Genomic DNA, 12,001 nt, shown 5'->3' with positions numbered 1-12,001 from the left:
TTTCGGAAATTACCGATTTCAGCCGCAGCTTCATTTATAATGTAGGGGGCGGAGCTTCAGATTCTAGAGATCATTTGATTGGGCAGGAAATCTGATCATTGACCCATATTGGCGTAAGTGCACGAGACTATAAGTTTTGAATCTTCTAAATGCAAATTTTTGTCATTGTTTTGCAGCACACTAGCTTATAGATAACTGTAAGGCTAACATATTCATACTAAAAAACAAAAAACGTCAATTTTTTGATTTCATGGGAACTTTAAGTTTAAAACATTTCAAATCATCCAGTAATGCTGAATTTTCAGCATCATTACTCCAGTTTTCAGTGTCACATGATCCTTCAGAAATCATTCTAATATGTGACCCTGGATCACAAAACCAGTCACAAGTCGCACGGGTATATTTGTGGCAATAGCCAACAATATCCAGTGTATGGGTCAAAATGATAGATTTTTCTTTTATGCCAAAAATCATTAGGATATTAAGTAAAGATCATGTTCCATGAAGATATTTTGTAAAGTTCCTACCGTGAATATATAAAACATTTATTTTTGTGAGTGAATGCAGCACAATCGCGAACATAAATGGACAAATTTAAAGGCGATTTTCTCAATGTTTCGATTTCTTTGCACCCTCAGATTCAAGATTTTCAATTAGTTGTATTTCTGCCAAATATTGTCCTATAACAAACCATACGTCAATGGAAAGCTTATTTATTCAGCTTTCAGATGCTTTATAAATCTCAATTTCATAAAATTGACCCATGTGACTGGTTTTGTGGTCCAGTGTCACATAATGATGATTTGCTGCTCAAGAAACATTATTACTATTATCAGTGTTTAAAACAGTTGTGCTGCTTAATAATTTTGTGGAAACCCTGATATATATATATTTTTTTCAGGATTCTTTGATAAATGTTCAAAAGAACAGTATTTATCAATCTTAAAGTTACTTTTTTTCGATTTAATGCTGAATTGATATATACTAGTCCTGCTCACCCTCTTGATGTCGTCTAACGTGTGGATTTCTGGAGACAGGCCGCCATGAACACACAAAAACTGCTGATTCATCAGTGCAGCCAGAGGCAGACAGTCGAACGCATCCATGCACGCATCGTACACCTGCTCCGAGTATTTGATTTTACCTGAAAGAAAGAGAGACAGAGATCACACACCTGCAGAGCATCTGATTTCACCCGAGAGACAGACAGAGAGAGATAAACAAAGAAATACAGATGGAAGAGTTTGAAGTAATGTCATTCCAGAGCTCAGAAATGAAGTGAGTGTTTATTTTCTCTGTATGAATCTAATTTGTACATTAAGCTCCTGCATTCATTTACACTTTCAGAGGACACTAAAGGAGTGTGTGTGTGTGTGTGTGTGTGTGTGTGTGTGTGTGTGTGTGTGTGTGTGTGTGTGTGAGAGAGAGACAGTCTGTGCTGTGTCAATCTCACTGCTCCAAATCTACCAATCTGTTCAGCCACATCTCTGCATCACTCTGCATTATCTCTCCATCTCTCCCTCCATCTTTCTTCACAAATACTCTCACTAATGACATTGGATCAATCAATATGTAAAGTTTCTGCTATGCTGTAGTGTAGTAGTATAAGAATACAAATGTGCTCTGTGTCGAGAATCAATACTGAATGTGATTATTACCTTTTCAAATGTGCGTCACAATAAGTGCATGTTTAATTTAGTTCTACTTTTTTAGAAAAATTACCCCACTAAACCTTTTTTTTTTAAATTTCTTACAAGATTTTTTTAAACAATGTTATGTATACATTTTTATAATATATTTAATCATTAAAAGAGTTATTAATGCTCTGTATTAAAATGTTTAATTATTTTATTATATTTATTTAATATATATGAATCATAATAATAGTAATACATTTATTATATATTATAATAATTAATATAACAAATATGATATTTATGATATTATAAATGATACTCAAATTTATCATATTAAAATTATTATAACTGCTTATATTAATTATTATATTATAAATAATAATTAATCATAATTTATATTTATGTATATGTATTCTCATAAAATTATATATATATATATATATATTGTTTATTATTTTAGAAATTAAAATAATTATTAAAATAATAATAAAAAACAAGATATTTATATGAAAATATTCACATATATAATTTCTTTTATTTTTTAATATATCAGATTTCAGACTTGCTGTAGAGAGAAATATAATTATTTAATAATGACCTAACTTTCCGTTACAAACATTTTTATTTCTCAAATGAGATATTTATTTTAAATAATTTATTCATTTAATAATAATAATAATATTTGTTATTCATATAATAATAAAATGAAACTAATTTTAGGTGTATGGTGTGTCCCCATTTAGATAGCACAATAAACATTTGTGTATAAGTGTGTGTGTGTGTGTGTCCTGGTAAACCCTAACATATGGGGACAAAATGTCACCACAAAGCTGGTAATATCAGAAATCCTTGTCCTTTTGGGGATATTTTTTGGTCCCCATGGGGAAAACAGCTTATAGTGCACATTAATAAACATAGATGTAAATGTGCCAGAATTAACCAAAAAGGCTATTTTTCATCTGTAGACCCTTGAGATGATAGTAAAAACTCGCCCTGATGCTCCTGCCACCATCTTGCTTTTTTTAAATGATGTTTTTTTAATGTAAAAATGCAGAACGTTTTCTGTGATGGGTAGGTTTAGTGTAAGGGGAAAGAAAATACAGTTTGTACAGTATACAAATCATTATGATTATGGAAAGTCCCCATAAAACATGGAAACCGAACGTGTGTGTGTGTGTGTGTGTGTGTTCTGTCAGTCAGCAGATGGTAAAGGAGGGCACTCACTCCTCCTCACTCCTCTCATCAGGGAAATCACACTCACAGGCTCCCTGGGCCCAACATTAACAGGCAAATTAATTTTCTGCTAATCATACTCCCTCTTTCTCTCTCTGCATCTCTCTTTCTGTCTGACAAGAGACTGCTCCAGAAAAAGACCTCCTTCAGAGGAGATGAGAGGTGAACTGGTGTGTTTATAGGAAATGCATAGTTTTAAACTTTGAATGTAAGTGTAGAGACACCGTAACAGAAGAGACGAAGAGTTTTCCTCATGTCAGTACTCACATTCTTGTTTGAAAGTGAAATATTCAGTCAAATGTCTACATTCATGGTTTCCCCGCAGAAGAAACAGCGTCTTTGGGTAGAGGATTTTCAGCGACCAGAGGTAAAGGACACACTGAAGGAGAGAATATAGATAGAAATAAAGATTTGATACTTTGATATCTGGACAAAGATGGTGTGTACTATAAACTAGGGTCCCTAAACAGGGTGAAGGGTGACTTACCTCAATACTGAAGTACCCTCGGTCCACATAGTCCCCTAGAAACAGGTACCTCGTTGTTGCAGGAGACCCGCCAACCTCAAATAACTTCATCAGGTCGAAGAACTGTCCGTGGATATCACCACACACTGCAACAACACAAAAAAGATCGGCATCAGCTGAAGGAAACACTAGCGCTTTATAATAGTGAAAAGGCTTTAGCAGAATGATCATTTGAAAAGTTGTAAATATAAATGTAGAAAGAGAGGGATTGAAAAAATAATTTATTTATTGAAATGTTTAATAATTTTAACCATATTTAAAATAATTTTAATAATGTCATTTGTAGTTACCAGTGTAATTGAAAGGCAGATATAAAACCATTAACCTTAAGAATCTACTGAACAAAGTTTATTAAAAGTACTCAAATATCTAAAAAATAATGCAAAAAAGGATTTTAGGATTAGAGTTTAAAAAAAAAATTAAAATGTCTTTGTATTCAGTGTAAATCAAAGGCAGATTAAAACTTTCTACTGAACAAATATTATAAAAAAAACGTACAATTCTAAACAATACTAAAAGTATTTTAAATTAATATAACATTAGTTATAATTTATTCAAATTATAAAATTAATTTCAAACATTTAAAATAAATAAATATCATTGGTGTCCAGTTATCAGTGTAAATCAAAGGCAGATATTAAAACTTGCATCTTAAGTTTCTACTTATAAAGTTAATAAAAAACAAAACTGCATAAACTTAAGGCTAACCATTTAAATGTACAAAAAGTTTTAAATGGAGTCAGTTTAAGTGCATATCACTATTAATGAATAATTAAATAGACAGATATGACAACGAGAAAGGGGTTCTTTGCAGTCAGATAGTTATGCCTTTCTATCAGCCTGAACCTTGTAAACTGATTTCATGTGATCAGGCAAATCAAGCGTCATCCTGAAAGTCCTCTTTTTATATGTCACCTGCTATGAGTTCAAAGTCACACAATAATAGTAAGCATTTGTAGTCATATTTAGCCGCAATCATGTAAACTCTAAGGATTTTTTCTTTTTTTTAATACCTCATTTTAATAGGTCCTACCCTTGACTTGACATTCACTTTTTTTGCTCTCCAGCCACTGTGGCTAGTGGTTTTCTAAAGCTACTAGCCACTCAGCATTTTCACTGGCCACAATTTTGACATTGATACCATGGGGAAAAACAGTCATATAGATATTTTTAATATTATCTCATAATTTGATAGCAGGTTTATTAGGCTGCTGTCACTTTAAGACCTGACACATGGATCCATTATCCTGTTGCACATGCGTTTTAATTCTCAACCTTTTGCGTTCACTTAAAACATAACTGACTGTGTTTATGTGAATACTCGTCAAGATCAGCATTTTGACATTATTTTGTTTGTAGTTGACTGTTTAAGTGAAATAAGGAGTGAAAAAGAACTCAATTTAGTACTGAGAGGCGGCTTTATGCGAGTGCACTTTGGGTGTGAGCACAAAATCTGCAGGAATGAGTACAATTATGCGCAGTACGTGCAATCCCACGCTGAAATTCAAGCCCTTTAACACCAACAATATTCATCCGGAGCAAATGAAACGAGTGAGTGAGGAGAGGAGGGTTTGTGTGTAACTCGCTGTCGGAGAGGTGAGAGAGAGAGAAAGAGCAGCTGGTATCGTGCGTCTATTCTGTGGAAAATGAGTATTGAAAGTGTTCAGATATTTCAGCATCGATATGTATTGAAAAATCTATATTTTTGACAAAATTAGGCCTACATTACACTTAGTTTATTATTTTAGATGCTTTTTTAAAAGACTACAACTGAAAAATGTATATATTATACTGTATTTAAATTTCAAACCGTCAAAGTGTCTAGTAGGAGTGACTGTGTTACACGCCACTGCTGAAATAATGTCAAGCCCTGGTCTTATTAGCAACATTAGCAAATCTAAATGGTTCCTGCATTTAATACATGTGATGTGCAAAATTTGGTTGTTTTGTGTCTGAATATGGTTAGAAAATTAAATAGTTGCAGCTGGAAATCAGTTTGAAACCATCCAACAACAAAAAAAGCTGTGTACATGCTCATAGAAAGATCACCATCCTGACTGAAACGTGTGTGTGTGTGTGTGTGTATCTGAGAAAAAGACAAAGATGGAGAAAGATAGAAATAAGATAGCAGAAGATATGGTGAGTGTTGTTTTACATCTAATGAAGACGTCTAATTGGAGCTATTCTCATGTGAGTGTGTGTTCCCAATGGGAGGTCAAAGGGTTAAAGGCCACGAGGTCTGGAATGCCTGAAAGCACACAAAGCTAACCATCTCTTTCTCTCTGTAATGGGTTCCAGGGAATTAAATCAGTTATCCAGTGAGCCATTAATTTTTAATGACCCCTGTGTGTGAAATTCACTAGGCCACCAGCTGATGAGGGTTCAGAAATGCATGCTGGGAGAGAGGGAGAGGTTCGGTCTCAGGTGTGAGGCCAACGCGAGCGGGGAAAGGTCCCGTGTTTCGCCTCTCTGCCTGCTAAATGACGGTTTCTTCATGGCTGAGGAGCAATGTCTTTGTCCTGTGTCAGACCTACTAAACCTCGCTTTGACCCATGGGAAATTAAAGTCACTATAGGTGCGGTTCATTATCTCACCTCTCCTAACAATATCATTTATTCTCTAATGTCATCTCAGCCTGTATTTTCAAAGTTTTTCTGCTAAGGTGCGAGAGATGTATCTTTTTTCTGTTATAAAATTCATATGTAGTGTAATTCTGTCTCACCACAGAGAATTACATAAATATGTGCATGTGCATATCAAACTCCCTGTTGTTAGTCTCTAGAGATGTATTTTGTACATATTCATATTACAGTATGCTTATACTTGTGAATGTATCTTTTAATCCTCTGACACGTGAATTATTCAATCTCAAAGGACAAAATCTTCTATTTTTACTCTAAAACATGAATATATAATTTCTTTTTTTTCCAGTTACACATCTGTCCACTGCAATAGAACATAAAGGTCATATTCAGCAATGTTGAATTTGTTGTCACACTACCGTTTAAAAGTTTGGGGTCTCTTATGAAGTCTCTTATGCTCTCCAAGGCTTTATTTATTTGATAAAAAATACAGTAATATTTAAAAATATTAAAAATATTTTTCTATTGTAATATATTTTAATATGTAATTTATTCCTGTGATGACAAATCTGAATTTTCAACATCATCACTCCAGTCATTCTAATATGCTGTTTTGCTGCTCAAGAAACATTTATTACTATTATCAGTGTTCAAAACAGTTGTGCTGCTTAAATGTGGAAACCGTGATCCACTAATATTAAAAAGTTTGGGGTGAGTAAGAATAAAAAAAGAAAGAAAGAAATTAGTACTTTTATTGACCAAGGACGCATTAAACTGATCAAAAGTGGCTAGGAATAAATTACATTTCAAAACACATTAAAATAGAAAACACTGTATTTTTGATCAAATAAATGGAGCCGTGGTAAGCATTAGAGACAAAATCTGAATTATTCCAAACTTTTGACCTATAGTTTATGTATTTGATATTAGTTTATTTAGAGATGAAAATAACCTTCAATGATCGTATATGTTGATAATAGAATAACAATATATGTTTTTATCCTCTTTTCTAGTTAGAGATGAGTAACCTGTGACGGGCGCCTCTATGTCCAGCATGGTCTTCTCCTGGCGCAGGATGGCGCCCCCCTCGTTGATGATGCGCAGGGCGACGGGCTCCTCCACGCGACCCTCTTTAGTGAGGTGAGCCTTCAGCAGGTCCACACGCGGTTTCCCCTCACTGTCGAACACCTCTCGCATGTTCAACCTGTGGCTCAGCGGAAACGGCACCGCTGCCGAGAGAGAAAGAGAAGAACCTAGTAAATGGTGTAGAAAACCAAGAGGGAACAAGATTACAAAAAACATCCATTGTATAGAGACACATCCAGAATGCTGAACAAACTTTATTCTTGAATTCAGCTAGCATTCAGGCCAGGACGCACAGGACACACTCAATAACACACTTTTAGAGGGCTTCCGCTCAATAACACACTTTTAGAGGGCTTCCAGACGACTTTGTGAGGAAGATGAGGATGAGAACCTGGACTGACTTCACAATTTAGAAGATGGAAACTATATATAGTATTATAGTATAATATTATACTGTTGATTCTAAGTGACCAGGCATACAATTTTCTAAGTGTGGACGACAAAACAAGTGAAAAATCCCATAGACTGAAGGAAGGATCAACTTGAGGGTGGGCCAGCATTCCTGGACATGCATGCCAGTAAATGTTAATGTACTAATTACACATTAAACCACTAACACATTGACTAAACAGCTAACTTACAGTTGTTTCAACCAATTTAATTAGGATTTTACAGTCGCTATGATCGGTCAAAATGGACCATTTTTATGGAAAATTGCAGTATTTATTATACATGATTTTTTTTTATTTTATTAAAGTCGCTTTGTAATCACTTTTAATCAAAATAACTTCCCCTCCATCTTTCAGCATCTCTTCTCTTCTCTGATGATGTGTTTACTGGCGTGAGGGCGGGGCAACCTGTCACTCACACGAGATCCACCAATAGCAAACCACAACCATCCAATCAATACACTGTAGACAAAATTGAGTCCCACTCGGATATATGTCATAATAGGAAACAAAAGACTATCGCAACTTCTGTTTCATGCCGACTTTAACATTACAAATACTAATTTCACTTTTATTTGTGAGGTTATGTAAAGAAAAACGCTCATCAACATATCCAGACATGTGAATGCAATCATTTTGTGCATGCATTTCCAAATATTTTTCAAACAGAAATCATATGAAATCGAGAGCAAAGGAAGATTTAAAGGGAAAGTTCCCCCCATAAAATGAAAATTCTGTCATTAATTACTCACCCTCATGTCGTTCCAAACCCGTAAGACTTTCGTTCATCTTCACAAATGAACACAAATGAAGATATTTTTGATGAAATCTGAGAGCTTTCTGTAGCTCCATTAACAGCTACACAACTACCACTTTAATGCTTCAAAAAGTTCATAGAGATCGTAAAACTAATCCATATGAATTGAGAGGTTTAGTCCACATTTTCTGAAGAGACTCGATCGCGTTATATGATGAACAGATGTAATTTAGGCTTTTATTCACATATGCTGTAATGTTCATAAACTCACAAATCAGTTAAGCTCAATGTTCGCTTGACGTGAGAGAACCAATGAGGTTCATTCTCGTGTGACGCAGCACGTTTGAGCTTCTGCACTTGTTCCATTGTGGTTCATTCTCATTCTTAATTCGTGTTCCGAAGATGAACGAAAGTCTTATGGGTTTAGAACGACATTAAGGGTGAGACAGAATTTTCCTTTCTGGGTGAACTATCTAAGGCTGACAAAAAAGACAAAAAGTCTGTAAAAAGGTGAAATGAGAGCAAAACTGTGGCAAAGTGTTACCGGGCAACAGCAGCCAGAGGTTGGCATGCCACCAGTGAAGCGCATCACACACACACTGAGTCATAGCAGCCCACATGCTAACCCATTTCTACATCCAAAAAATGTGTTTTCAAAAAACGTATTTTTCAGCCTGTATTCAAGAGTTTGAGCCGCGCAGACGTGCTGCAGCATCCAAAACAATAACTGTGAAGAAGATGAATTCAGTCAGGTAACATTTACATATTTACATATAACTTTGTCTCAAAAGTTTTTTCTAATATTTCTTGGAACAAATAAAAATTGACAGAATAGAGACAAAGGTTGACAGAGAAAGTATAGAGCTATATAATTAATGTGGATTGTAAAGTTCAGATCATTTGATCTTCAGGGTGTGTTCACACTTGGCAAGTTTGGTTCAATTAAAACGAACCCTGGTGCGATTGCTCTGTTAGTGCGGTTTATTTGATTAAGTGTGAACGCTGTCATCCGAACACTGGTGTGCACCAAACAAGCAGACCGAGATCCAAATTTTCAAACTCTGCCGTGACTGAAATATGAACGCAACATGGATTTGGATGAGGAATATTTAAGTTCAGAATAAAATCTCTGGCTTTTGATTGGAGAACATCACAAATGAGAGCTCTTTAATATCGTAGTTGTTTCTCGATGAGATAAATCGAGAGCAAAAGTCTTTTGCTTATGTCTGCTGCCTCTCAGTTGTTTTTCCCACATGTGTCTCCTCTAGAGTTTCAGAAGAGACATCAACAATGTCTAAATGAATCTGGGATGAAGATTTGTAATGGCATTGAATAGTGCCATAGTTTTTGAAGCTCCAAAAAACGCATTCCCATCCATCATATAATAATATCAGTAAATCCATTCGGCTCCAGGGTGCAAATAAATGCCTTCCGAAGCGAAGCGATGGGTTTTTGAAAGAAAAATATTCATATTTAAAACTTTATAGAATCACTGGCTTCCGGCAACAGCCATACGTGTGTTTATGAGAGAGTTGTGTTCCCGGCGGTCGGGTGACCTCTGACCCGACGTATGATTGGCGTAGCCGTAGCGTAATCTTAGGTGAGAATTGACGCCTCTCGCGAAAACCACGTAACACTCTTGTGAATGTGCGTACGGCCATTGCCGGAAGCCAGTGATTATAGTTTATAAAGTTTTAAATGTAGATATTTTTCTTAAAGGAACACGCCGACTTTTTGGGACTTTAGCTTATTCACCGTATCCCCTAGAGTTAGATGAGTCCATACATACCCTTCTCATCTCTGTGCGTGCCGTAACTCTGTCTGACGCACCCACCGCTAGCCTAGCTTAGCACAAAGACTGGAGGTAAATGGCTCCAGCTAGCATACTGCTCCCAATAAGAGACAAAATAACGCCAACATTTTCCTATTTACCTGTTGTGATTTGTGTAGTCACAGTGTGTACAAATAAAAAGGTCACATGCGACACAGCCATCTTCTAACCGTATACACACTGGGAACTATATTCTCAGAAGGCGAAGCACTGCTACTTCTGCGGAGTGATTTACTCCAACTCTGAGCGATCTCTCTGCTCCTCACCACGGGGCTTCTCAGGTGCTGCGAGCAAATCACTCCGCCCAAGTAGCAGTGCTTAGCCTTCTGAGAATATAGTTCCCAGTATATTTTATTCACTTATTTTGTTATTTTGTCACTTATTGGGAGCAGTATGCTAGCTGGAGCCATTTACCTCCAGTCTTTGTGCTAAGCTAGGCTAGCAGTGGGTGCGTCAGACAGAGTTACAGCACGCACGGAGATGAGAAGAGTATGTATGGACTTATCTAACTCTGGGGGATACGGTGAATAAGCTAAAGTCCCAAAAAGTCAGCGTGTTCCTTTAAAAAAATGGTTTCACTTCAGAAGGCATTTATTAAACCACTGGATTCATATGGATTACTTTTATGATGGATGGATGCGCTTTTTGGAGCTTCAAACACTATTCAAAGCTGGGAAGAGCCAGAATATTTTTTAATATAACTCTGATTGTGTTCTGCTGAAAGAAGAAAGTAATTTACACCTATGACTTGAGGGTGAGTAAAGTATGGGATAATTACTCTATACTATTTGTATTTTCCCCTTATATAGAACGTTTTAGCATAAAGTGTTCTTTAAAATTGATTTTAAGAATCCTAGGGTTCTATATTTGAACCCCACTGAACCTTTTTTTCTAAGAGTATATGAGCAATAAAATCTTTCTCTGAGTTGGCATCTGAGTTTGATTCTGGTCGAACATAGTTTGAGACACTGTTGAGATCTCTTCTAAAACAGGTGTCTGAAGTGAAACGTGTGAGATTACTAGGGTGTTTTTCTAAGGTGAAACATCCGAGAAGTAGGATATTCTCCATTTACTCTTCATTTAATCCCAATCCAGTCTAGGAAAAACATTTGATCTATCAAAGAGATGTCATCTGTGATTTTCCTTTCCTGCTGATCAGAACATGATGACATGCACAGTGTGTTTGGACAAGCTTCAGAAAGAGCGTCCTGAGAATCTGATCTCCTCTGTATATGATTTGTTATTGTATGTGTGTACAGTATGAGTGTGTGCGTGTCTTTATTTAGCAGTATGGGTGTATTATTGAAGTGCAGTATGCAGCAGAGATATCTTACATAACACTGTCTCCTCAGGCAAGTGCACTGCTCTCTCACACACACACACTGCCGACTCCACAAGCATTCACTTGCACGTGATAAATGCACACACGCGCTCATGAGAAGAGAAAAGAAATATATGCACGACTCGTACAAAATGTTCATAAATAAACTAGACATGTGAATGCAATTATTTTGTGCATGCATTTTCCAAATATTTTTCAAAAAGACTCGAAAATAAAGTATTTCTATATAACCTCTTTAACTTCTCAACTGCTTCTACAAAAAGGAATCAGATAAACTGCAAAGCAAATAAAGATTGGTAACACTTTATTTTACAGTGTCCTTGTTACATATGTTACATGAACTTACCATAGTACTAACCCTAGTAACCTACCATAGTACTAACCCTATAGTAAGTACATGTAGTTGCTTAATATTACTCAGTACTTAAATATATAATTACACTGTAACAATTACACCTTAAAATAAAGTGTAACCTAAAGATTTAAGGCTGCTCAGATCATTCTTCTGAGAAAGAGGCCCTGTTTACACCTGGTATTAAAATGCGTTTTGGTCGATCG

At 35.8% G+C, this 12,001-nt stretch overlaps 1 protein-coding gene across 13 annotated transcripts in view; it reads right to left on the bottom strand.

Annotated features, from left to right (window-relative positions):
- ppp3cb (protein phosphatase 3, catalytic subunit, beta isozyme) overlaps positions 1 to 12,001 on the bottom strand; it is a 50,689-nt gene that overhangs the window by 13,863 nt on the left and 24,825 nt on the right. For 4 of the 13 annotated variants that reach the window (XM_084133929.1, XM_084133932.1, XM_084133923.1 and 1 more), the window contains 4 exons: positions 7,007 to 7,231; positions 3,358 to 3,482; positions 3,138 to 3,249; positions 999 to 1,144 (listed from right to left, as the gene is read on the bottom strand). In XM_084133929.1, the coding sequence (XP_083990055.1) occupies positions 999 to 1,144; positions 3,138 to 3,249; positions 3,358 to 3,482; positions 7,007 to 7,231 (608 nt within the window). Of the gene's footprint in view, positions 1 to 998; positions 1,145 to 3,137; positions 3,483 to 7,006; positions 7,232 to 12,001 lie in introns of all 13 variants that reach the window. The other 9 variants (XM_084133922.1, XM_084133930.1, XM_084133921.1 and 6 more) reach the window with 3 other exon arrangements.

This window comes from Abramis brama (assembly GCF_963993115.1).
Source record: "Abramis brama genome assembly, chromosome: 13".
In the NCBI taxonomy this organism is placed as follows: domain Eukaryota; kingdom Metazoa; phylum Chordata; class Actinopteri; order Cypriniformes; family Leuciscidae; genus Abramis; species Abramis brama.
The sequence above is the reverse complement of the archived record's forward strand: the minus strand, read 5'-3'. Positions and strand labels throughout refer to the sequence as shown.